General features: G+C 40.8%; 2 protein-coding genes across 6 annotated transcripts in view; one reads left to right on the top strand and one right to left on the bottom strand.

The window, feature by feature from the left end:
• LOC110989926 (UDP-galactose transporter senju-like) overlaps positions 1-15,958 on the bottom strand; it is a 25,638-nt gene extending 9,680 nt beyond the window's left edge. The window contains exon 1 of one of the 4 annotated variants that reach the window (XM_022254631.2): positions 15,819-15,958. The gene's annotated coding sequence lies outside the window, so the exon portion shown is untranslated. Of the gene's footprint in view, positions 1-39; positions 249-15,818 lie in introns of those variants that run through there. The other 3 variants (XM_022254626.2, XM_022254630.2, XM_022254629.2) reach the window with 3 other exon arrangements.
• Positions 15,522-27,804, top strand: LOC110989925 (phytanoyl-CoA dioxygenase, peroxisomal-like). 2 transcript variants are annotated; one of them, XM_022254621.2, is made up of 8 exons: positions 16,024-16,448; positions 17,975-18,132; positions 19,279-19,447; positions 20,153-20,234; positions 21,339-21,520; positions 23,387-23,536; positions 25,231-25,365; positions 26,194-27,804. In XM_022254621.2, exons 1-8 carry the CDS (start codon positions 16,365-16,367, stop codon positions 26,245-26,247), a joined length of 1,014 nt encoding a protein of 337 aa, XP_022110313.1. In that variant the 5' UTR covers positions 16,024-16,364; the 3' UTR covers positions 26,248-27,804. The 2 variants fall into 2 exon arrangements, with proteins under 2 accessions (XP_022110316.1, XP_022110313.1); XM_022254624.2 differs by lacking the exons at positions 16,024-16,448; positions 17,975-18,132 and adding an exon at positions 15,522-15,546.

Below are 27,804 nucleotides of genomic sequence, written 5' to 3'. Positions count from 1 at the left end.
TGAACAATAAGCAAAACTCAGTTGAGAAAGGAAGCATACGTGTCCGGGTGATATAGTGAAGACTGTCGTGTTCGATTTCCTTGATGATAAAAAAAGAATACCTTTTAGCAAAGTATAAAGCATGGAGGTAGGATCACATAATGCAAGGACCTGTCTATGAGCAAAGCTATGCAACAGTCGATTACATGTACATGTACATGTACGTTCTCATCACAAGGCCATTCGTAATCCGCCACAAGGTGCGCCCTCTGTTGGTGACTGTAAAAACTGAAAGCCCCCACCGCACGAAAACGACGGCCGGGGCGTGCAGCGATTTCCAGCATGACCACCTGCCCAACAAAATAATTATGTTCCTGCATAAAGATGTTACGCCAACACTTCCAATTTATACGCAAAATATATTAAATAGGTCACACACTGACATTCGTACACTTGATTCAATGTTCATTTCATATTATGTCGCCTTTCGGAAATTTCCTGTGGAAGTTGTGGGGTTCTGCGGCCGCCAAAATTGCGTCGCGTCGTTTTCGCGTTCCGTACGATATACTAGCCCCAACACCACGACGCTACGACGGTTTCGTGAGCGTCGTGGTGTCGTTTGTCGTATCGTGCCGCCGTGCCTTACTGTTTCAACGAATTGCTCGTGATTACTAAGGCCAGTAGAGGATGTATGTCACAAGTCCTGGAAAAAAATAATGTGCGTGCACAGGGTTGCATATTACACCAAATATAATACGCGCCCATAGAAAACAGCGCAAAATTAAACCAAAATAGTGCCGCCTGTTGACTCCGGAAGGAGTTGTCCTCTTTTTTTTTCACTTGAAATTCAAGATTATAGTCAGAAGATCACTTTTCTTTTCAATTTTATGGGGGTGGGTTAGCCACGTAGATTTTTTTGAATTCGCCTTTCCTCGAAGAAACCCAAAAAATTATACGTTCAGCTCTGAATGTAGCCGGGCCGTCCGCCTCTATCTTATAAACTAGGCTTTTTTGTGGTAGAAATACGCCACTGGCAGACGTGGAAACTTACCGTTCCCAAATTCGGGATTTGTAGAAATATTTCAATGATCCGTCCTAATTATGGCATGTCTTATTATAAAAGCCCAATGGGATCACAAAATATTAATGAGCTCCCAGAAATCGAACGATGTGAGGGAATGCACCGATAGGCCCTGTGAAAGATTTGATCATCATGAAAAATGGATTTATAATATTGGTATTGAACTTAACTCCGCCTCTAAGGGCGTAGATACTGGTATCAAAAGATACTGTGTGGGCACTTTTAATGCTAATGAGCTGGCCAGAAATTCTCACTTGAATTAATGGTCTGCACCCACAGAAATCTGTGCAAAGTCAGACCGAAATAGCGCCGCCTGCTGACTCTTGGGAAGAGGTTGAAAAGTTTTACAAACACGCTCAACCTATCTTTTGAACAAGGAGATTGTTTGGCCTCCAAAATGGTGAGATTGTGTAAATCATTGCCAGGATGAACTCCCCGGGCCTTTGAGTTTTCATATGAGAGCAGAATGGCTAAAAACTACGGTTGGAAAATGGTCCTAAGTGGCCAAGAAAGTTGAGGGTTGCCACTGGAAAAATGACTTCGGAAAAATCACTTTGGGGGGGGGGGTGATTTTGTTTTGTGGGAATAATTAAAAATGTAGTGGGGGAAATGGACAGTTGTGGAGCCCACCCCCTTTTCCATCATTTTCAGCAAAAACTCCTGGGTAGTACATATACATCGACTCAAAAAATCGGGGAAATCCCCTAAAAATCTGGAATTCCAGATTTTAACAATTTTCCCTGGGTACCTCATCGACCCCAAAAATCGGTTCCAAAAATACCGGGTATATATTCACCTTCTGAGCCAAAACACCCTTTCACCCACCAACGCCGGGGATTTCCACTGACCTTGAACTCTTGACCCCGGCGCACTTTTCCTGTAAACAACTCGTGACCAGCACCGATCGCACCAACAATCACTCACAAACAAAAAAGGGACTTCCCGTCGCTACAAGTCGAGACTTGCCCGTTATAAAAAACGAAAAAAAAAATAAATAAATAAACACTACATAAAAATAAATGGTAGATCAAACTACAAACGCGAATTGTTATTTTTGCAAAGACACGAGAAATTCGATCGACTTGATAGATTCGTACGATTGCTTTCGTTGTTTAAATTCCGAAAGTTTATGCAAAATGCACCGATTGTAAAGAATGCCACAGTTGTCACCAATGTAACGACTGCACCAGATGTAACGACTGCTCCACCTGCGACGATTGCGGTAAATGTATGAATTGCGTGGCTTGTTTTAATTCATGCGACTGCTGAAATTCTAATGCCTTGGACAGTTGCGAGGACTGTTACGAGTGCGCCCATTGTATCGAGTGTTTTGGTTGTACGCATTGCACCTGCTGCGTAAATTGTGTCGCGTTGGAAGGAATGGATCACGTGGTGCTCGTAGACGGCAAGCATAAAAAGCTGTGGCACGCGCGAGAGAATGAGCCACTCCCCGATTCAGCGACTAAACTCGACGCTGATTTGTACAAAATTGGACTAATTATTAAATACGACGCTGAGGTCAAACATTTAATTAAAGTAGAAATCCCACCCGAGTTATAACTGAGGTTAATTTTTTTCCTTAAATAAATGAACTATTAATAAAGATGACTGATGTGGAACTTTGTCACTTGCTGAATCTAAAGGAAATACACATAGCAGGATCTCAAAAACAAAGTAAACCGAGGCCCCCTTGTAACCACCAAATACTTGAAATAGACGAAAGATACGCTTGTAAAGATTGCGGTCTAATTTTTGGGTGGGTTTCTTCGTACACCCCTGTAGACATGGGAGATCGATATTATAAGCATCACGTTTGGAAAAAGCGCCACCACCAAAATCAAGAAAAACCTAACAAAAATATAACATTTGCTTTAAAACGGCGAAGCGGGTGAAATAGAATATAAGTTAAACCAAGTTTTAAACGGTAAGATCTCTAGATGTAAACCGTTGAAGGCTTTAATCGCGGTGTGTTATCAAGAGACAACCGGGGAAACCGAATCTCAAGTGAAAGATCTATTTCAAGTTTCGGATAAGCACTGGGAGATCGCCCTCGACAAATTAAACCTCGCCAAACAAGACCTAGAGATTGACCAAACAAGAAACGTATATAATAAAATGGAGACTCACACGTTTTGCTTAACCGAGAGCGAGCAGACATTTAAATTGAGAGATGTCATCAACAACACCAAAGGCGACAAGGTCGTCCGAGTAAAGAATATTCAGTTTGAAGCTGGATATTTTAACGTAACAAACGCCACTGAAATTGAGTGGGATACAAACTTGGACGGTAGGCCCGCAGGGGTACTTGGCGAACGACCGCCCGGAATACCCTCAGAGGAAAGAACGGAAGTATCTCCCAATTCAGAATTAGTACAAACAGCTAAAAACAGATTGATCCAAGCAAATGAAAGAGGCAATTTAGTGGAAGAAATTAGAATCATCGCTGATGAAATTGAGCAGCTAAACCAAGAAATCGCAACCTTAGAAGATCAGTTAAACCAAAGACAACCATTAGAAACGCGAGCTCGTTTAGCTTTTGATATCAACAATAAAAAAGTAAAATCAGCTTCACTGCTCGAGGGGCAAAGACAAGCTTTAGATGAAATTTACGAAGGGAATCCCCGACTCGACCTACTACCAACTTCCCCGTAACACCCGCGAGACCCAGAAGAGAATTAACTAAAAGACTGTTTTTGACGGGGCTATTAAACTGAACCTATATACGACAGACTTCATTCGCGAAGCTCATCTCAACCATTAACCGGGGGCCAAAGAGGAAGCATCGTGCTATCCCCCGGTTATTATAACATGGACTGGTTTCACTTTTTGTTAAACTCGATTCCGGGCGTTTCTTTTAAGGTTCACTCAGAATCTAAACAGGTGACTTTGGCCATTACGGACCCCAATCTCAAGTTGCGACTAAATAAAGAAGTGTCCAAGCTACTGAACTTACCCAAAATAAAACTTTTACCCAACGTTATTTGCGAAGGCAAGTACGATTTAAACCCATTGAAACTCGCGTTTATTCATTGCAAACAATTAAATATATTTTACAATTTTTATAACGGCCAGTCTTTAGACTTGCTGTACGTAACAGCTACCGAGCCTCGCACCTTAACAACCGTGACGTGTGAAACGCCTAAAAGTTAATCGACAGGAACATCAGTGAATTGACTTTTTCTGTTAAAAACGATCGAGGTGAGCTCTTGAATAACATCGGCAAAATTTTAATCGAGTTAGACATTTTTTTTAAAACGCGTAATTATAAAAGTAATATTATGATAAAGATGACGACTAACATTTACCCAAATTTGACTTTAAACTCGGCTGAACAAGCGGAAACCAAAATTTAGAAAGATCGAAGATATTAAATCCCAAATCCAAAGAGAACGCGACGCACGCGAAGCTAGCTATAAAAAGATCAAACGGCTTTTAACCGCACTCGGATACGTGGAGTACGGCGTGGAAGCCCTGGGCGCGACCTCGGCAGCCGTTGGCTTTCCCGCCATTTTGGGAGTCGTTACCGGACCCGTCGGACTTGTGATGGAAGGCATCGCTATTGGTGCGTTTGGTGCTTACGCGGTTCTAAAGTATGCCTCCCGTAGACTCACCCACAAAACTAAAAAACACGACCAAATTCGAATGTTGGCAGACGCAAAATTAAACGCCATCAAGGAATACGTATCTCACGCGATTGAAGACGGTGATATATCCCAGGAAGAATTTGTACTTATTTTATCCGAGCTGAAAAAGTTTAACGAAATGAAAGAAAAGATCAGATCGAGTACGTCTACAAAATTGCAAGCGAGGAAGCGAGCAGCAAAGAAGAAATCGAACGCCAAGTCAACCAAAGAGCAGAAGCGCTAGCCAACGTACGGGCGGCCGTTTTAAAAAAAGATCTTATGAAAAAACTTGGCGAATAAGTTTTACAAAGTCGGCCCGATATCAAGACCCACCACCCGCTTATCGAGAAGCGACCCAACCGACAGCCCCTCCTTTTAAAAGTCTTTTAAAATAAATGGGAACCAACTTTAGTCAGTTAAATATTGTAGTCAACAGAGACAACTCTTTTACAGTAAACTTTATCGACATGACAACAGCTTACAAATTACCAAAAGTTACTACGGACGAAGTTATAGAACGCTGGAAAGAAGACCAGATGTCGTTTTACCAAAATCAGATTAACTTTGCGGTCTATTGTGCGACGACGGCATGCGGAGTAGACTTTTGGAAAATCGTTGACGCAGATCCATATATATCCGCCCTGTACAGCTTTACGTATATTACACGGTTAGAAGAATCTTTCATTTGTGTGATTTTGAATTGCCCATCGAAAACGAGTTTAAATAGCTTGAAAATTATTAGAATCGCGAAAAGTTTTTGAAAATTTGCAGCGATTTTGGAGTTGACTCGGACATTAACTTTAGGCAAACCGTCGACCTCAATACAAATGGCCTTGGTTCAGCTTATTATTTTGACCGAGGCAGTTTGATGGACACGGGTGTTAGGAGGTGGTTACCCGTTCCAGGTGGTGACTTTTATCCAGATGCGCTTTTTCCTATGCCCGAAATATATAAAAAATATAAAGCTATGGATGAATCAATGGGGACAGGCTCGTTAGAACAGGTTTTAGGTTATCACTACAGCCTCGAGCCAGAAGATCACAAGGTGATGAGTTGGCATTATGCACCAGTTAACTCTGGCAAAACAGTACAATATGTAGTTGAATATATCGAGCAAGACTCAAAAGTCGCGACTAGCGGATGATGGGGTTTTATACCTCGCAAAAGGACTCAGTTGACAGACGTGGGAATCACCAAGGTAAACGAGTCTATCCGCGCCTACGTCTACGCATTACTCGGGGCACGGGCACAGACCAAGACAAGCGTTTTAGCCACCGGCACTGGATTAGACACGCAACAACAATTTAAAACAAACGTAGAAGCTTTAATCAATGCAGCTCCCGACCACGAACGATCTATCAACCAATTTCAAGATACGATCCAATACGCTAAAACTCATTTAAACTATGTAATCGGTCCGAGTTTGTATATAACCCCGTCAAACATGGACTTACGCATCGGCACTTTTGAAGGTTATAACAATAATTTACGGATTGCGACAGCAGATATGCAGACTGGTTATGTACCGGGTTTAAATTTGAGGTCTCAAGTCAAATATGATTTTGCAGAAGAAACGAGCGACCCAAAAAGCGAACGCAGCGACCAAAACAAAGCGAGCAAACCGAGCATCACCCCAGCTCCCCCTTCCAAACCGCTCGACATACACAACAAAGAAAAACTGTCGTTAACCGTTGGAGCCGTTGCCGTGGGTGTCATCGGTTTTACGTTATATAAAATTTTAACTTAAACGATTTGATTTAAGGCATAAAAAAACCTCAACCCAAATTTGAGGTGAGGTTTAATTTTTTTTGCCTTTTTACATCTTTTGCACGTACGTCAAAATCAAAACACCCACGCCTACAAACAAGGTCCACACGTGATCTGCCACCCAGCCGACAGCTTTACTCGCCACGTTAAAAATCCAACTAAAAACGCTACCGATGATCCCGGGCATTGGTTTTGGTGCTGTGTGCTCGCTCCGCTCGCTCCAACAGCTCTGACGCTAGCTACGATGCTACTAACAATGGTACTCACGGCTAAACTAAAAGCTGTTAAAATGCTTACGATCGTGACGCCTTGCTCTCTAAATATAGTTCGAATCTTCTCGCGTAGTGTCAAATCTGAATTCGTGATCTTTTCGATCGTTTCTTTGATGCGATTGATTTGGCTCGTCAATTGATCGGTGTTTCTATCGATGACTTCTAATCTACCCCGTCTTTCGACTCGTAAGTCGTCCAATTGCCGTTGAAGTTCTGTACGTTCTCCTTCCGATGTCACTTCTTCCAATCGGCTTTGACCTGTTGAATTTTTGCGTCTAACTGATCTAATGTACCTTGATTTAAAATTAATTCTCCTTTTATCGTTTGTAACGATTTATCTAAAGCGACGAGTTCTCTGTAATTTAACCCTTCGAATTGAACGGTCTACGTCACGGGTGATGTCTTCTACAATGTCGCTCACTTGGTCTGATATTTGGGGAAGCTCTTCCATTTGAATATTTTCGGGTTGGATGGATTTAAACTTTGACCTAGCTTTTTCTGTCTTTGATCCAAAAGTGCTAAACCCTAGTTCGTTTGTAATCAATTCTCGAGCCTCAACCCTTGCAGTATAAGCAGCCTCTTTAGCATGATCGACGATCGCACTGAGCTCTACGGGTTGATCAACTCGCCCCACTTCTGCACTGGTCAACAGCACACGACCTTTGTCGCCCATGTAAAATAAGCCTTCACCATAGCGATTTTCAAATTTTGCATAGATAGGTCGCGATGGTTTATCTTCTCTGTCGCTAAAGTGTTTATAAAATTTATTTACTTCGTCTTTAGTAATAGTCTCCTGAGCTTCAGTGAGCTCCTGTCGTAGATCTTCCAGGTTTGACCCTCCACCTTCCACAGAGGACGTTTCTTCTTGTGTTTTATCAAAGGTATCGTCCCATTCTAAGTTATTTATATCAGCTTGTTCTTGATCTTGATCTTCCAATGGAGGATATTCCTCCAGATCGAATCCTCCTTCAGCCATTTTACTTTAACTTTAAAATAAGGTGTTCAAATCCTTTTTAACTAGTCATAGGAAAACTCGCGGGCAGGATACCCTGTGCTACCAACCAGCCCTGGGTGGCCAATGCACCGCTAGACAGTGCGGTCAATTTCAACGCGTCTTTGGCAGACAATTTAGTTAGGTATGGCGGTTTAATTTAAAAAAGCTTACTCGATAGCATGGCGTAACCCATGGAGATTGCCGAAACGACGGCACCGTGGTAAACAGTATTGGCGATTCCGTTTTCGTCGATTGATTTAGCGTTACTCATATTTAATAATAAGGAGTTTTTAAATTTAATCCAAATTTATTCCAAATTTATTCCATATCCAAAATCTGTTCTTCAATTTTATTTTCTTGGCTCGGATTTCTGCTCTCGCTGCGTTCGCTTTTTGGTTAAACTAATTGGTTCTTGTTCATTTTGGCTTTCATAGGCGTGAACTTGTTTTTCCAAATAAAATAGACCGCAAGCGCTCCAATCGCCAATCCACCCAATATAAAATTTCTGTTCTCGATGGCCGTTTGATAAATTTTATTTTCATTTTTATTTTCTCAGCTGAAGTTCTGGCTGCTCTCTTCGCTCGCTAATTTCATCTTGGCGAGCTGCTGCTTCATCTTTTTGTTATGCTCGGCTAACTTCCTACCCTGTTCTACTCGCCTCGGATTTTTAGCTTTAGTTACCGTCTGTACCTGCGTCTTTACCGGGGTAATTCTCTCTTCGTTCGCTTCGCTCGTTGACATCTTCTTTTATAGTAATAGAACTTTTGTTGAACTACAGGTGTTTAGTGGTAATCAGCATAGCTGTCAATGGTGACAAGTAAACTCCATACTTGTAACAAACTTCGGTGAGTAGGTGTCCCATGGTCTGACTGATAATCGGGTCGTCGTTTAGGTCTTTAGTCAGCGCTTCTTCGGATTTTAAGTTGACGTTGAACCCAAGGAGATCGATCGGGGTGGCTATTCCTAGCAAGCGAGAGTACAAACTTAGGATCGCGTGACCGAGAGTTTTTACGATCTCTTTACCAAATTTAACTTCATACAAATTAAAAAGCTTTTCTTGGTCTTTGAGTGACATGGCTTCGATTTCTTTGATCGAGTATTCCTTCCGAGATCCTTCTTGCTTTCACCTGACGCAGCTATCGAGCAGTCTGTCTTTGACGATAAGTTTACATTCGGTTGATTCTGTTTTTGAATCGGGGAGAATGCTTTTGATGTTGTCCATTTAAATATATACTTTTTAAATTTGTTGACCGTTTGCTTTAGGCATAGATACTCGCTCGTATAGTAGGTGAAGTTAGCTGCTATAATTAGCTGAGCAACTAGCTGTACGTATTCTAAAACAGCTATCATTTGTTATAACAAAAAAAAAAAAAGTTATAACCAGGCTACATCAGTCTAGTTATAACAAAGGGTAAGTAAATGGTAACTAGAGTCAGTTGACTCGGGAACCGTGTTACACTTACGCATTAAATTACACTTACGACAGTCCAACACACAATTTGACTTGACATGTCCAAGGTCTGTATTTAACCGCTCGATGGTACACAGTTCATCTCTTGGATAAATATATTGCAATTTTACGTTGCAGTCGTTGCAATAGCAATATTCATAATCTTCGATCAAACCATGGCAGAAGTCCGTATCGATAAAATGATCGGGGTCAAATCGATTGTGCTTTTTATCTGATTGGCGACAATGACATATCCAACCTCGAATCGTTACTTCTATAGGATCTGAGCAATTCTTGCAATATTCTCTCTGTTTTTCGTGAATACATATTCCAGTTCCTTTGCACTCTTTACAAGTATATCTTTGTCTCCCATGGGGACATTTATTCAATTCTTGATGAACTGGTACTTTCTCGATGCACTGTTCACAGGTCGCATTGATGTTACCCGTCTTCCGAGTTTTACAGTTGGATGAGTCCAGGAGCCATCTGCATTTAGCGCAATTTTTAAAATTATTTTCAACCATTATCTTACTTTTATTAAATAAGATTAAAATATTTCTCATTTTTTATTGAATTAAGTAGCTCACCGGCGGCTCGGTATTTAAAATTGGCTTACTAAGTTTCACGTCGCGTAAATGTTTTTTGATTTCCTCTCGTTTTTCGTTCGGTACTACGTCCTTTTTGTCGAGACATTGGTCAAAGGACGATCTATCTTTGCAATGAAAGATTGCCACCCACGCGGTATTTTCTCTCACGTCCTTGAGCACAGAATTATACTTTTGGGTTAAGAGCCAACACGAATGATCGCAATGACGCCCTGAAAAAGCTATCCTACCAAGAGCGCAGGCGTTACTCGCCTTAGATTTTTTACGATATTTAATAAACTGATCAGCCGCGCAGTCGTCGATGATAAACAACGTATTTACCCCGTCAAAAATTTTCTGATAAAGTTCAATCGCTTCGTTTAGTTCTAGTCTCTTCTGATCTAAATCGCAGAGGTAAACATTCTCGTCCTTGTATATCCACAGACGTTCTAAATACGTTTTATTCTTAAAAAGCGTCGGACAGATGATCGCGATAGCTTCAAACGCGGCTTTATATTCAGTCTCTAAAAGATTTAATATTCCGTTGGTCTTCCCGCTACCCGTCTTACCTACAATTAAGGCGCAGTGCGGATTCTTGTAAATCTGGTTCATTTAATTTAAGTCCCGTTTAATAAACCAAACTTTTAAAATTACCGTCTTCGACCGTCAATGGACGCGCCCATCACCAAAACCACGTACATCGTCAGCGATGTCTCCACCGCCGCCTAGAGGTTTACCCGACCCGTGAGCGCTGTTATTGTCAGAACTTCTGAAATCGAGCCAGAGACCATTCTTATCTCTTCAATATTCGGCTATATCTACTCCTGTTAAGTTTAGGTCCTTGGCCGCCGCTCTCGCCGACTCGGTATCCGAATCGCCAAAGTACTTCGTTACCTCGTTCCAATGTTGATATTCAAACAGACCTTGCGAGTACAATTGATTTGGCTTGCCCTCGACCGTGACGACCGTTTTTGTGACATGCGGATTATAAAATCTCTGGGGATTTTTAATGGCCGGGTCCTAAACAGGATCAAAAATCCTTTCAAGCTCTTGATCGTCTGGTCAATGCTGATGTTCCATAGCGTGTCAGACTTGTTTACCGCTTGCTTCTTCCACGAGTGAACCGGTCGAATAGGTAATAGAGAGTGTTTTTGTTCCTCAAGGTTTGAGCCAGATCTCGATTGGTGACGACTTCGTATTCTAGAGTCAGGTCCGAAATGGAGTATTCTGCGGCTGTATCTGACGAGTTGACCACTTTATCGTGACTGTTAAAAGTCAGTTGATACGTCAGAGGCTCTTGAAACCCCTTTAAACTCTTTAAAGGGGGAATGGTCCGTCAACATCGGCGTGTCCAGTGGAATCGCGTAACGATTTTAAAAGCGTCTGCAATTGCTTTATCTTTACCGTTGTTTGCGGCTTCGTTTTTAATCGCCAGCACCGAGACGTATCTTGGTCACGTTTTCTTTTTCCAAACCAAAGTACGCCATATTTTTCGTCTGCGACAGAGGTAGCCAATTGTCCTTAAAATTGTGAAATACGTCTGCATCTCGTTAACTTACGATTTTGTTTCCTTGGAGACTCACGTTTATTTCCAAAACCAGGTTTCTCGCCACGTTGTTATACACGGTTCTGTTATCAACCGAGGCGCCGTCTAGATCGAGTTTAAAAGCGAGTTTTGGCGGTACCGGGTACAATGACGTCTTCCGTGCCTAGGGCCGGAAATTTTACGTTTAACGTGTGACCCGCGGCTATGGTACTCGGTTGTGTGTAATGGTTACTTCGCGTCTTTCGCCTTTGATCGCGCGAGGAACTTTAAGCCTGCGACTCGGGTTTAGCTTTTTGGTGTATTGATTCGACATATTACCTTTATATAATACTATTCTTATTTACGATTCTTATTTTTATTTTATGATTTTTAATCTACTGAAATATTTTTAAAAGAAAAGAAAACGCAATTAACGTTAAACCCGCTACAAAAAATAGGTCTTTGTATTTTTCACTTTGGATATCACCGATGTGATCGATAATTTCACCCAGCATCTGCTCGAAGTTGCTTAGGTCGGCTTGAATTTCCGACAGTTGATCTTTATTTTCGCTATTCATTTAATTTAATTTAACCTTATTTTAAAAATGGCTAGCGCTTTGATGATGGTGGGAGGAGCGATAGTAAACGCCTTGGCATTTACGGGCTCAAATTTTTTATTTAGCAGTTTATCAAAAAGTAAAGTCGACGAAGAACGAAAGCGTCACGACCTCGCGTTGGAGCAATTGGCGCAAGCGAAGGAATCCTGGGAACAAAACCGTGTACACATGCTAGACTTTTTAAACGAACGAATGCGACAAGAACGCGCGAGTCAGCAGACATTTGTAAACGTGGACGAAGCCCTACGAGCTTATTCGGAATTTGACCGGTAAAAATATTACGCTGTTACCGCCAGAGCCTAAATTGTCCGATTTTTACAAGCCTTCCGAAGATCAAAAGAATCGCGAGTTTGTTTGGATTTTAGGCGGGACGGCCTCGGTCAGTTTTTTAGCGTATCGATTTGCGTAACTTTATTTTTAAATGGAACCAAAATTTTCATAGTTGTTTTACAGCCCGCAAGGCTACTGGCGAGGAGAAAGCGCGGTCGATCATCTACACGAAAAGACCTGTGCGGACAAATCAGTTATCCGGAACTGGCTAAAAAAGCAGGCCATTTGGCAAATATATTTACCAAAACCAAATTACGTACCCAGACCTACAATGTTGCAATCAGAATCGGTCGAACCGAGTTAAAAGAAAAACGTTTACGTGCGCTTTAACCGTGGTAGACGTGGGTTCCCGGTATAGAGAAGCCGAGCCGTTGACCAGTAAAACCGCCGAGCAAGTGAGCGAAGCGAGCAAGAAAATTTACGAGCGATCACCTCTGACCTGGCCCAAATTCGTAATGATGGACTCGGGATCTGAATTTAAAGGCGAGTTTAAGAAGCTAATGGCAAAACACGGGGTAAAAATGTAAGTGGGTGAGCCAGGTGTGCACAGATCGCAGGGGATCGTGGAAAGGTTTAACCGCACTTTAGCTGAGCGTTTATTCGCCCACCAATACGCTCAAGAAATGATAAACGTGAGTGAGCGAAACGCTGAATGGGTAGAACGTTTGCCCCAGGTCGTGAAATCGTTAAATGAGGAAAAAACGCGTTTAATCGATGACGTTCCCGCCAAAGCTATAAAATTAGGCCGAGTGAAACAAACACCGAGTGCACCTGTAAGAACGACCCAAACAGAACTTCCTCCAGACGCGGTCGTTCGGTACCTTTATTACCCGGGCGAGCAAGAGGGCGGCACCGTCAGAAGGGCGACAGATCCGGTCTGGTCCGTGGACGTTTACCAAATTGAAAAGCGCACCAGTCAATTTAAACGGGTGAATGGCAAGCGGATAAAAACGGGCCCAACTTTATATTATCTGTTAAACGGACCAAATAGGAGTTTTGTCAAAGAGGAACTTCAGGTCGTACCCGAAGATACCGAATTACCGCCTGATTAGCTTATGCCCGTAAGCTAACGTATCAACCCTGTGTGACAATACGTAGCGCTTTGTGTCCAACGGCGAGAGGCTTAGTTTGTTTTGCGACACGGTGAACATCTGATGTTTATCTGATCTAAATAGCTGCTGTTTATTGAAATGAGAAACCCGGTCAAATGGGCAGCTTTTATACATCTCGTGGGTTAGGGTCGCTTGAGTTACTACTTTTGTGACCCCTTTCGCCTTCTTTAAATTTTGATCGGTAGTTAAGATCGAATAAATTTTTGGGCGTATACAAACGACCTCTGAAATTATTTGGCCACCAAATTCGTTTTTCATTTTGCCTATTACTTTTTTTATTTTTTGAATCATAAAGTCGATGACCTGGCGGGTAATTACGAAAGTCAAATAATGTACGCTTTTTACTCAGGTAGCCGTTTAAATCGTGCTTTTGTAAAGAATGTAAAGACCGTCTTTTTTAGTGTAACCAAACACATTGATCGCTAAGTTATTTTGCGATTCGATACGTGGTATCTGAGATATGGGTGTTGGAAAGCTTATGTCTGTAAAATTTAAACCATCTGATTCTGACCTGTAAGTCGATGTTCGCTCCTTATTTATTTTATATTTTGGATTTGTTTCTAGCTGGCTTTTGACGTTGTCAGAATATAATTTTAAAGCTGCCCGCAACGCCCATCGGATACATTCTTGATCTTTATTTTCGACATTTATGATTGCTTTTTGTCTCCCAATTCTTTAGGCAACGGAATGTAAGAAGAACCCATTGGATTATATTCAACCACGTTGATGTACAAAGCGACGACTTTGTCAAAGATCCAACCCGAGCCTTTTTGTGTATGAGCCTCCACCTCTTTTATTTGCGCTTCGCGTTGTTCAGTTCAGCGTTTTTAACGTCGGCTTTATTTGCGCCTGCATCGTTGTCGCTCGGAAAGGGGAATACGCCAAATTCAGTTTTTCCGGGTTTTTCCAATCTAAACTGAACTTTGATATTTGTTTGCAATTTGTACGAACCAATTTCTTTTAGTTCTTCCAAAGCTTTTTTTCTCGATGAAAGTTTTGTAAAAATCAAAAAAGTGTATCAAATCGTATTCAAAGAAACGGGATATCAATTCCCAATTGCGAAAATTACCCTGAAAGCGCCTGACGTTTCTAATGTCGACTTCCGCAATTTCCTCGGGCTGAGTGTAAGCTTTAATCGGTTCAATAAAGTCCTGTTTGATATATTTCTCTTTCCTTGCAAAAGGAATATTATATTTTTGAACCGTTTTCAACAGCTGCCGATATGACTGACGCGGGAGATACCTAAATTGTTTTTGATCTGCCCGTATGGCTTCAATAAGCTGAGATCTACGCTTGGGTGCCGGTAATGGGATGTTATAACGCTTAAAAAGATCTTCTAAAAACGCCTTCTTAAATCGATTAAAAGTCGTTAGTAGAGGTCGGTGTTGTGGATTGCTCATGTCTCTATTTATATGTAGGTCTCTAAAATTTTTATCATTTTTTCTATCGACTTGACTTGAAATGTTTTTTTATATATTGTTATTTTTATATATAGGTCATTTATTTAAGGCGGTTGTAAACATAGCGTGTTTTGCTTTGAACAAAGCCACACTTTAAGTAGAGGTCACGAGTTCAGGCCGGGCAAGTCTCGACTTGTAGCAAGGGGAAGTCCCTTTTTTGTTTGTCAGTGATTGCTGGTGCGATCGGTGCTGGTCACGAGTTGTTTACAGGAAAAGTGCACCGGGGGTCAAAGGTTCTATAACTGGAAATCCCCGGTGCGAGTGGGTGAAAGGGAGTTTTGGCTCAGAAGGTGTATATTTACCCGGTATTTTTAGAGCCGGATTTTGGGGTCGATGAGGTACCCAGGGAAAATTGTTAAAATCTGGAATTCCAGATTTTTAGGGGATTCCCCCGATTTTTTGAGTCGATATACTACCCGGGTTTTTTTTTTTTTTGCTGAAAACGGTGAAAAAGGGGGTGTGCTCCACAATCGGCTATTCCCTACTACTCCTATTCGGCTTTCCTTTTTTTTAGCGCATGCCGCCTGCAAGGTGCACTATATTTGCCATCTGATCGCAGTTTTCGACGGGCGTCGCATTTTTCAATGAACTTTGACCTCCACACAACCATTTCTGAAGCAAGATTTGACGGGAGAACCCCCGCCTTTGTGTTGGTCATTGTTTGATCGGAATCTCAGGAATTCTTTACAGACTTCTTGGGGGGACTCTGTGTTAGGTAACGATAGTCTGGAGTGTGTATAGGGATTGGACAGGTAAGGGGGGGACCCTCCGTCTCATATCTTGCCTGGTAAAACCATGGAGGAAGAAACACAGCCTGTAGCCTACATCATATGTACTGTACATGCTGTAGCCCCCGACCTGTGTAGAAATGTATACGTTGCTAAAACCACAATGCTTGCAGCGAGGTGAACTTCCACGAATAATTAGGTTCATTAAAGGGCTGTTAATTTATTCACATACAGTTAATCGACGCATACATGCTAATTTAGCCGTTTCTATAATCAGTAAAAATATGTACGCATACCTTAGCATCCAAGTCAACTTCGCCAGGCCCAGCTGGACCAAGGTTGACCATTGATGATTAATGGCTTATTCACATTGAAAGACAACGCCCGACGAAAAATGCGACGCCCGTCGACTGAAAAATGCGACGCCTGTTAAAATATCCGACGCCGGCTAAAAAAATGCGACGCCGGTGGAAAAATGCGACGCCCGGTCGAAATGCGACCAGGTGGCACATGGAACACTACTATAGTGCACCGACCAAAACTGAATAACCAGTCTTGGGACAAGACTTTACAGGGCCATCGATCGCGATCGGTACGGTACATGTACTTGTAATTGTACGTACCTGCATGATCGATCGTGACGTACCCGTACCTAATTTGTGCAGAATAGGATCGAGCGTCGTATCTACGTAAAGGTTAACTTCACCTGAAGTAGGGACAACTTTTGCATGTGTTGCTTTTGCATCTCAAACGGGCAAACTGGGCCAGTCCTCTATTTGATCTCCCACACGTCGATGTAATTTTTTGCCTTTGCGCGGGCGGAGTAGACCAAATCAAGTGTCATGGCGGCCGAAAGGTTGGAAGTCCTACGCCGACACTTATCATTAGGGAGTGCGGCAAAATCATTGAAGCCGTACACACTCCTTGTATCCTTTGTGATTTTACGAACTTTCAACAGGCATAGTTTAATTATACATCATGGGCTAGCTCAGATTTTGAGGTGAAGTTATGGCAACAAACAGAACTGTTGAAGAGCACCATATGTCATACTTGGATGGTCATTCACCATGGAATTCTACCTCCATGGTATAACTGTAAGCATGCATGGTATGAGTTGGACCGGACAGATTTTACTTATTGGGGTAATCCTGCAGTTGGGTGAATTAATATGATGTCACTCGTCCAGGTAGGTGAGTCTGAAAGCTTTTAACCCTAACCCCTATGGTGTATGTGTAGGCCTACATCATACATCATTTCAAATTGGAGGATTGAGGAATATTGGTATTAGGCGGAAAAGGGGTCCCAAAATCCACAGTGCCCTTACTTACTACTACCAGTATCCTTGTTGAATGCAGTCTTTGAAAATGCACAAATTTTAAATTTTGCGAAACCCCTTTCATGACTACAAATTATGTAGAGCAATTAAATAGCAAGCTTCATGAATCACAGGCAACAAAACTGTATGTAAGAGACTGACATCAAGTACACGTTTTGCACAAATTTAATTTAAGAAGGTCCTTAGATACAGATATTATTATCCCCATGTTTTATTTGAATTTATTTACAACAAATGCACACTTACTCGAGCCCATCCCAGTATTACAAAACTATTGCCCCCCCCCACGGACATGTTAACACATACGCATAATCTTTATTGTTGGGTCCATTTCCATGTGTGATATGTGCTGCATGTGAAGCGTGGCACATACTTACTGGGCACAGGTACATGTATATGCCGGCCATAACACATAAGATGAAATTTCACCCGTTAGTTTCTACCTGTAGCTTTTTATGTATACCTGTATTGCCTCTTGAGTGAGAACTTTACATGTAATTCCCTCTAAAATAATTCCTTATAAAAAGGAGGATCCCAGAGAAAACAAAAATCACAGAATATAAGGATATTGATATCACCCCCCAAAATACTCAGTATCAGTACTAGTTTCCAAGCTTGACTGGTGCCCTGTAATTGAGACAGCTCAAGACTTCTGAGGAAATGGGAACCAGTTTATGCCAGAATTCCTGCCCAGTCGAACAGTAACCATCATACATGTACATGTACATGTAAGTCTCCCATTAAGCATTGCCCAGTTTAATTTGAGGCACAAAACTTGAACACGTTCAAAGATTACGCTGAACACCATCATACTCGCCCAACAATAAAGTTTTAAGGAAATGCATTTGTTACTGCATGGTCACTGTCGTCACATTTTTATAATTTTGAGGCCCTGTAGATCCAATTAAAATATTGGGGGGGAATGTGGGTCTGATAAACATGTGTTTGCCAATTGATGGTTTCATGCACTATGTTGGATTCAGAAAGCAAGCATATTCAAGGAAGGATTCTAACAAAAATGCCTCATGTAGGGGTTGAGAGTTAATTTGTTGCTGATTGTAACATGCTAGAAGTATAAATTCAGGGAGTAATCCTTAACTGATGGCAATTTTGCAGTCCAGGAACGAGACCAGTTCAGTCTCGGTCAACCCAACAGTCATCCAGTATGTATTACCCAACTCACTGCTGACCCCAGAACAAGTGGCTTCCTATGAAAGGAATGGTTTTCTCGTCATAAGAAACCTTGTGCCTCACGACAAAATTGATGAATACAGGTACATGTACATGTATGCCTACACCAATGCGTGTCACTTGAGTTGTTTTCTCTAGGCTGGTTGTCCTTTCTTAAAATTCTTGAAATATTTATGTGAACAATTGTATTTTCATTGAGATGTTTATTGTTAAGGCTGAATCAGTTTGATGATTGAATATAAGAATTATGCTGTACAAGTACATGTACCAATTCTAAATTTCCACAAAAGATCTGAACAAAATATACAAGGTAAACAAAAAGATAACAGTAGTGCTTTGATACTTTTTCTATTTCTTAGACCTGTATGATAACAAGACCTTTGATCCGTTCTTATCAAATCATTGTATGCTAATGTACATTTCTGATGAACCATACTCATTTGGTGCAAATATAATCATTGAAAAAAAGTAAAATAACTATTTTTAGGATGTTCTACTATGTGGGGACCAAAATAGTTGCTTTAAGTTTGGCTTGAAAGAAACCTTTGCAAACAGTAAAGAAAAAAATTGAAGCCTGTAAACGGCATGTCAATTAGTTAATTACATGTACATGTGTACTTTAAATGAATATTTTTGTTGATGTTCAAGTGTTATAGGTACATTGTACATGTACATGTATTATATTTCTACAAAAAAAAATAATCATTAAAAAGACACACTTTATGGTTAAATTTCTGAGATTGACAGGTAGGAAGGGACATGTACATGTAGGCATCTTCCACATTACAACGTACGTGTACATGTACATGTATAATCTGAAATACCTGGTAATATAATGGTTGAAAACTTGAAACTGCCTTGAGCTGATTTTAGACCCACAGCTAATATACTGATGGCATTGAGGAAATAAAAACCGGTGTTTTTTCCAAATCGCAGAAACTTTCAGGCAACATCCTTGGCTAGAGGCAATGTTTCAGCCTGATGGCAAATCTATCTTTGGGACCTTTGTCTTGTTGGCTTTATTGAAGTTCTGACTGTAACTTTGTATGTCAGAGTGCATTGCAATACATTTTAATCAAATTTGATACTACGTTTTCATTTTAAGACATATTTGGACATTGAAACATCAAATACTGTCAACAGCCCTGACAGGAGAAGAAGAATGCCGATTACTATCGTCTTACAATTTGACAATTTTGGCTGGATTTTTGGATTTTATTTCCTTCAAGGCAACGATTTGCAGACATCTGCAGTCGGCAAGTGGACACCGAGGGCATGGTGATCATGCGTGATGTTGCCATTGCCAAATCTGAGTTTGTGCCGGGAGAACAGGCTGTCACGAAGATCCAAGAGTTCCAAAGTGATCCAGTACTGTTTAAATACTGCTGCTTACCAGAGGTAGGTGCCTTTATTTGTGTTTTCTCACCCCCAGTTCCCTAGGCCTTATTGGCTTGGATACAGTACCTCAAAATCCCCCACCTGCCTCCAGGTAAACATTGGATACAACCTTAGTCCTCCATAATTTTTTCATGCGTACTTTTTAGGGGTGATTTTCAATATCCTCTGTTAATTCCACTCATTATATTGAGGCAGTGCAAAAGGCATCCTTAATTAGTGTGGGTTGCTTCATATATAATCCAGGCCTGAAGTTATGAATGCATTCACAACACACTTCGGCAGTCAGCCTCACTTTTTTGCCGTTCATCTCCGAAAACCCGACCAGATGATTTTGGAAGATTGAGGAATGTTTTGGGTAAAGTTAACAGTGCATTAAATCCAACAAAGTTGGAAAGAATTGCTGAATTCAAGTAAGAACAATTAATCCGTATGCCCAGGGTTTGAGTGTCCCTTGGCTTTCAGAAAGCACAGCAGAGGTACGAAAGTCGTTCTTTGTGTAAAAAACACCATAGAAAGCTTGCTGGTTTAAGTTCTCAAGGCATCTTTATCTATATCACAAAGGAGGAAGGCCTGCTCACTTATGAGGGGCTCTTCCATTTAAACGTTGACAAGAAGGCTGGTTATCTAACAGCATCTTAACATTTATGTCACATAAGAACTCATTTTCCAGTGATGTACATGTATGTCTTGTACATATTTCTTCAGGTCTTGAAGTACGTTGAGTGTTTCACCGGGCCCAACATCCAAGCCATGCATACCATGCTGATCAACAAACCTCCAGATCCTGGTAAGCGCATTACATCCACAACTTCATATTTTCCAGTGTCAAAGTTGTTGGTTGCTGTTGGAGCCTTCCTGAGTCAAAGTTGGCCAAAGTGACTCTGGAAGCAGTGTCGTTCAAGCCAAAATGGTGAGACTTTTTGATGGAGAGCACAAGTACATGTACATGTATTCAAGAAATGCCGTGATAGTTTCAGGCATCTTCAAACTCAAATTGGAGTCCAAATACTTATCGAGTGCTTTGACATTGTTTCAATCTCTAATTAAATACTGCCTTGTCAGTTAGGCCTTGGCAAACTTTTGTCACTACTGTCTGCAGAGCCAATGCGTACATGTAACCTTCCACACCTAAATAACCAACAGCTTGCCAGCAGGGCAGCGCACTTTCCTTTGTATATCAGTGCATCCACCCTCATTATTCTGCCACCAGCTTTTGAATCTGTTGTAGCCAGAGTACACATATCAATCAGCACTCTGCATTCCCTTGGCAGTATCTGATCATTGATGGTACTGCTTGCTTGTTCTCCCCATTTTATCCAGCAATGTATAGCTGAGCACCCGTCTTAAAGCTTCATCATTTCTCTACAGAACATTTTTCAAACTAGACTTCTGTTTTCATTATATCAGCGGGCATAAAGGATAAATGTAGTGCATTTTTTTACAAAGGACAGTAAATGAAAATGCACCGTTGTGTTGCATTTAACATTATTTTCATGTGTTTAATATTGGTTTTTTAAAACTGTGATGTCATCACACCAGCGAGGAAAACCTCAATGTTGATATTTTACTGTTTCAAATATCCTTTTACTGTTGCTTCATTGGTGTTAAACACATGCACATAGCAATAAGCTAGTGAGCTACCCTGTCTTAAAAATGTTCAATGAGCAACTTTTGGATTCACAGTGTGAACAGAACAACCAGAGAACTGAGCTACATGTATGTTTCCCCTGATCGCAATCACAGCAGGAGCATGAACAATAAATCTCACCCCAAGCATGTCAAATTGTTGTCACATGCTTAAGAAATATGTAAAGTTGCATAAAAAGTTGTGTCCTAGAAAACGTCATCGCCTGGACCCTCAAATTCACTTCTTGGATAATTCATCAATCAGGCACAAGGTCCTCCCGCCATCCCATGCACCAGGACCTGCACTACTTCCCATTCAGACCGGCCGAGCGTATCGTCTGCTCCTGGACAGCCATGGAGAGAGTGGACCGTTCTAACGGTTGCTTGGTGGTGCTTCCTGGCACACATAAGACTGAGCTGTTACAGCATGAGTACCCACAGTGGGAGGTACGTTCTATTTGGGCAGTTGGGAGGGGGACATTTTTGCTTCGAGCTAAATTCAAATGCTTACTCCAAAACAGTTTTGGTCATGGTTGCCAGAGCCAGCCCTTACTCCAAAACAGTTTTGGTCATGGCTACGGGGCGCTGCTCTGTAGCGACCACCATTGGCACTTGGTGTCCGTCTTGTACAAGTGACTGTCTCTGTTCTAGCCCAAATTGTAGTATAATTAAATGCAGATGACACAAGTTATTATAGGCTATTCAACCGACGATTCAATCTCTTATTTAACGGAGATAGCAAAGTTTGTGGAGTGGTGTGACTGCCATTTCATGTTTATTAATACCGAGAAAACTAAGGAGATGATTGTGGATTTTCGGCACAACACAGGAGCTCATGAACCTGTTTATATTAATGACAACAAAATAGAAAGGGCTACTGTGATGACAAACTTAACTGGAACAAAAACACCCAGGTAGTCTTTGGCAAGGCCATGCAATGGATGTTTTTCTTTCACAAGCTCAAACAGTTTAATGTTGACAGGATGATCTTACGTCTATTCTACCAATTCATGATACAGAGCATTGTTCCTTTTAACGTAATTAGTGTGTATGGTTCACTTTCACCAAAAAACAGGGATAGGTTTAAGCGTGTTTGTAAAATGGCTCAACGCTCGGTAGGTCTCACCTTGCCAACATATGACAATATCTGCTGGGAATGTTTTATATCTAATGTACACTGTACATGTTATTCTATCAGATCCAACTCATCCTTTTTTTAAGTGTTTTGTTTTTAATAGATCCGGTTTTAGACTTTGTGAGCCTCGTACAAAGGTAGCTCGATACAGTCAATCCTTTGTTCCCAGCTCTATTCATTTATTTACCAAATCAGCTGTTCGTAAATTAGGGATCTAATTAAGGAGCTCCCCTACACATGACGAGTTTGTGGATTTTCCGGTAGTTTTTATTTGTACATGTATGTTAATAATTTTTATTTGAGTTAATTTGTTTTAGGTGGTTAGTCTCATTGGTTAAATATTGTAAATTATTGTCTATTTTTAAGTACATGTACCAATTTTTATATTTGGATGTGCCAATGGAAACAAAATTTCTGTATTTTTTATGATGCGGATAGTAAAATATCTCATCTCATCTTGTCTTGTCTCGTCTCGTCTCTAATGGCTGCCAGAGCCACCCCTTACTCCAAAGCAGTTTTGGTTGTAGTTGCCAGAGCCAACCCTTTTTCATGTACGTGTAAATGCTTCATTAGCTGTCTATGTTTTATTTTCAGTGCAGAAGTGCAATCCAGGTAGATGTACACAGTGTACAGTTCACATGGAATGGACAAATATAAACTGTGAAATTGGTTGAATGTAGCAATTAAGAGACTTTATGATTACTGTAATAAATACAGGTACATAATATGAAATTAATAAAAGGTAGAATATCAGAGAATTGTATTGAAGAAGTGAAATAATGCAACAACTATGTACTATTATTAAGGAAACATCAGACAGAGTAAGCTTGGTAGGAGATCTGCTTATTAGTTGGAAGCTGTTGTTGGAATGGATGTACATGTACATTGCACGTTCGCCCAAACTGGCACTGTGGTTGCAGAGACTGCACATGTGTGTTGACCAGTAGTTTATTGATGGGACAAATTTGTTACGGGGGCAATGTGTCTCCCAAAATTTGGTCCCCAATTTCCTGGCAAAAGACATTGACCCATCATCAATATGGGGCTTGCCAGGGCACGGGCACATGTATTCGGTACATTTATTGTGCATGTCTCACATATGACTAGCCTGTGTTTATCTGTACATGTTGAATTTTTAAATGCCCATGTTGCAACTAAATGTGTCTATGTTCCCCCAGGGTGGTGTGAATAAGATGTATCACGGTATCCGCGACTACTCCCCTGACCACCCGCGTATGCATCTTGTCATGGAGAAGGGTGACACTGTCTTCTTTCATCCTCTTTTGATTCATGGCTCTGGCATGAACCGTACCCAAGGATTCAGAAAGGTATGCCTGCCACCAAAAAACCAATCTGCTCTGGCTAGAAGCACCTGTTTTTCTTGACGAGCAGTACCATGAAATTCAGTTGACACTGTTTTTAAAAGTGAATCACACAGCTGTGTTTTTGAAATCACCTGCAAGAAGTGTTTGTGCTGACACACTTCGATAAATAGAATTCACAGTCATTTATTTTCTGTGTCAAATCGTGACACTTGCACCAGATGGATGATTGGCTAAATGCACATAAGGCATTATTCTTGTTCTACAAATGTTATGCTCAGCATATTAAGTCTGTGGGTCATTTCAAACATTCTACTGATGTGGAGATTTAAATTAAAGGCAGTTCTGTACCATCCCTTTTAGAGGGGTGGATCAAAACCTAAATTTTCGGGAGGGGGACAATTTGGGAGCCAACATTTTAGAAATTGCTTTATGTAACCTTTTTTGTTATTTTTAAGGATGGGGCAATTTTTAAAAAATTTTTTGTTAAAGGAGCAGGAAGGACATGATCGCCCCCAAATGGCATTTTTTTTCCTCATTATTTTCCAAACATTTGCTGTTGTGGCTGTGTTGCCTCCTAGAACCTTCAAATCTGCCAATGCCCAATATTTCCAAATCTACCTGTACAATTACACAGGATAGGGTTTTGTAATTAAAATCTACAGTTGGTTGTACACGTAGAATCTGCATGTTCCATCATTTCTGCATGTACATGTACACGTTACTACTCAAAGTCACATATAACCCATATGCAATTGTTTGTCATGGGCAGTTTTTATAGCATTGTTCTTATGTTTTCTGATATGGGCATGTTGATAAAGAGGGGATTATTGCAGTTGATTGTTTGACTGTTTTATTCATCCCAAACTTGGTGAACACAGAAAAAGATTCTGACTCCAAACTGTATTGATTGATATTATATTTTGGAGCAGGGAGTCAAAATTGTTTTGGGGATCCAAAAATGTCAGAAAATTTCTTAATGTATTCTTCCATGGCCTTTGTGAGGGTTAGGGCTACAGTTTTGGACTTTGCACATTCTTTTGGAAGGAAGGGAAGTGAAAAAGTCATCCCAAATTGCCTTTTTTGCTTTTTATTCAAAATGAAAAAAAATTGCTGCTGGGGAAGGGGATGTTATGTCCCATGTTGCCCAATTTTGATTTAAAAATGATTTTTTTTACTCAGTATTGCAAAGCATGCACAGTGGCGGCCATGTTGAATGCCCCCCACGACTGCACACGTTCCCGTTACAGCACCCCGATATAATGTTCATCTGGCTCTTTTTTGCAACAGTGGCTGTTTCCCCATTGACTGTGTACATTAATTTTTTTGTTACAATGCTTTCTTTACAGCACTTTCAAGTCAAAATACATGTATCTTGTCCTGGATAAAAACATTCAAAGTATTGAGGTGTGATTTTTTGGTATTAATTGCCCAGCAGCACATCAGCTGAAGTGGTTTGCCTTCATGGACCCACTCTGTGATCCCGGCGATGGTCCAACAGAAAATGGGGCTTTGCTAAACCCTGAAAGTATGTGCACTGCGACCACTACGTGCACTGCGATAAATGCACAAAATTAAAAATTACCCATGCATGAAAAGCAATGTAACCCGCAAGAATACTTCTGCAGTTTATCATGAGAATGGTTATTGGGTTCTTGGAAAACCTGTACAAACTTTAATCACCTTTTTGTTCCTCTCAGGCAATTTCCTGCCACTATTCATCAGCCGAGTGCCATTACATCGATGTGCAGGGGACCGTCCAGCAGAACATTGCTGATGAGGTTATTGAAATTGTCAAGAGGAAATATGGCACAGATCTGGATTTCAAATTTGAGGTTAGAAGACACTCATGACACTGACAGCAGTTTGACATTTTTGCATGAGCTAATGTGCTGCAGGGTCCAACCTTTTGTTTTCATCATTCCCTTCAGCATGCAAATGTTTGTTCTCCTGTGGCCTGTCTGCTGAGACTGTTTATAATCACTTTGTATTGGGGTTATTTTAGAACAAACCGGCCTCAGAAATGGGATTTTTTGGCAGCCAAATAGTATTTATGGCAATGGCAAGATGTATGGGCCAAATGAAGTCAAATGCTGACATTTGAGAGTTGTGTACCAGCCAAGTCATGGTACCAACCAACCTCCTCATCGGAGGAATCTTGTATAAAGTATGCATTGTGTTCCAAATCCATGAGAAGTTGGGAACCACTGAAGTGTGAGGTGGTTTGAACACATCACCCGCTACTGCGGATAGCTGAATACATTGGCAGACCATACCCTCTTGAAAACTGTCATGGGGAATTGTTGCATGTTAAAATGTCTTGGGCCTGAAGTTGCTAAGCTTATTTTGCCTTTGCAATTTTATTTGTGTATATTCTTAGAATATTGTCCTCCAGCTGATGCCAAGAATCACATCAAGACTTGATGAGGAGATTTGCGCTATATGTTATCAGTAGAAGATTAATGTTCATGGTTATACTCCCTGGAAATATTTGTTATCGGGTAGAGAAATGGTTGTAATGCAGACTGACGTATCTCCCCATCCACTCCCAAAAAGAGGTAACAAAGCCCCAAAGCGTAGAGAGCAAAGCTCATTATTTTTTTAAGGAGCCATCATCTTTTCCTCTTCTTTTTCAATATTCATCGTTACCTGTTCTCTTGCAGGATGCCTGGAGGTTTAAGAGTCGTTTAGTTCAAGGGCAGGAAGTCAGCTTGTAGAGACCAGAGTCCAGGAGGCCAGTTTTGGAGGATGGAGTGAGTTCATGAGGAGACCATCCTAATAGGCAGACCACTGGATCAAGGCTGTAAGAGGTTGTATGATAGTATCCAAATTTAGTATGCAAATGGAATTTTAAAATCTCACAAGGTTATTTATAATATAACTCAATGTACTTTGAATGGTAAACAAACAGGAAAAAATATTTTAAATTGCAAGGAAATAAAGTTTTCTTTATTTTTCCCCATTCTCCTGAGGTGATTGCAGTATGGTGCATTGTATTTTTTCAATGGACACTCCATATTATGCTATATTTAATCAGTTTACTGTGTACACACACCACGTCTGTGATGATGAGGGCGAATTTTTCTTGTCTCTTTAATTTGTAACAGTTTAAACTGTCATAAATTGTCGCAGAAATACAAATAATATAAATCAAATCAGCAACCTAAATTGTTGCCAAAGATGTTAAAACCAGCTTTGGTATTCAGAGAGTAGAAATGATATGTACACCTAACCATTTGAACCATATTTGGAGATCAAAGAGGGTTTCAGTCGTGAGCTGTGAGAAAGCAGGTTTGCTTGTTGGACCTTAAGTTAAATTAGCGGTTCTTTGGCACTAGCTTATGTGTTACCAAGTCACTGCTAATTGATTTATGGTCATGTTTTGTGCATAGTATAATTAAAGTTCGCACAAGTTTGTTGCTAATTAATTAAGGTCCTGGGTATTGTATTATCTTCAAGCAAACTTGAATCCTCACTTCTCATTGATCGACAACAATGTGACATCACACTGTATCGCAACATGCACCCTGTGCATTATGCTGTTCTGACTCTGTAATTTTATAATTATGCAAAATGTGCAGTATAGCTGCAAATCGTGCTGATCACCAAGTGCATTTAAACATGCACTCCTTTGAGTATAGACAGCATGCTTGTTTCATCTCTACTGCGTGTTGAGTTTACCGAAAGATATTGTGCTCGCATGTGTAATAATTATCTCTGTATTTAGTAAGCAGATTGTATGTTTTATTATCCATGCCCTACAATATTGTAATGATTTGAAGCTTGTGGAAGTTTTTGTGGTCAGCTAATAAAATGAATCTGGGAGTGAGCACATAAAATGAATCTAGGAGTGGGTGACATTTTTGGCACTGGTTGCCAGTGGCGTAACTAGGAGTAAATGCCGGGGGGTGACCCGGAGATGCACACACTTTTCAAGGGGGCACTTGAAGAAAATAAGCTGCTGTTGCATGGCTATATCAATGAAGATTATTCAAAGATTTCAAATGGTGGGAGGGGTGCGGGGGGGGGGGACAGGCATCTGCCGAGGGCGCGCCCCCCTCCTCTAGTTATGCTACTGCTGGTTGCAGTTTGTTTAGAATTTCCAATTTTTCCAACGTTTCCAATTTCTCTATGGGTCATCAGTCTCTTCCTGGGCGATATCCAAGGATGCCCCCATGATACAGTTTTGTTTCCCAGTACAGGTTAACACAGGTGATGTATTCAGTGTATGACATTAACATGCTTTGAGATTAAAGTTTGCAATCTAAATGAAA

Source organism: Acanthaster planci, linkage group LG01 (assembly GCF_054643075.1).
Source record: "Acanthaster planci isolate LZ-2023a linkage group LG01, COTS_SCS, whole genome shotgun sequence".
Lineage (NCBI taxonomy): Eukaryota > Metazoa > Echinodermata > Asteroidea > Valvatida > Acanthasteridae > Acanthaster > Acanthaster planci.
The sequence above is the reverse complement of the archived record's forward strand: the minus strand, read 5'-3'. Positions and strand labels throughout refer to the sequence as shown.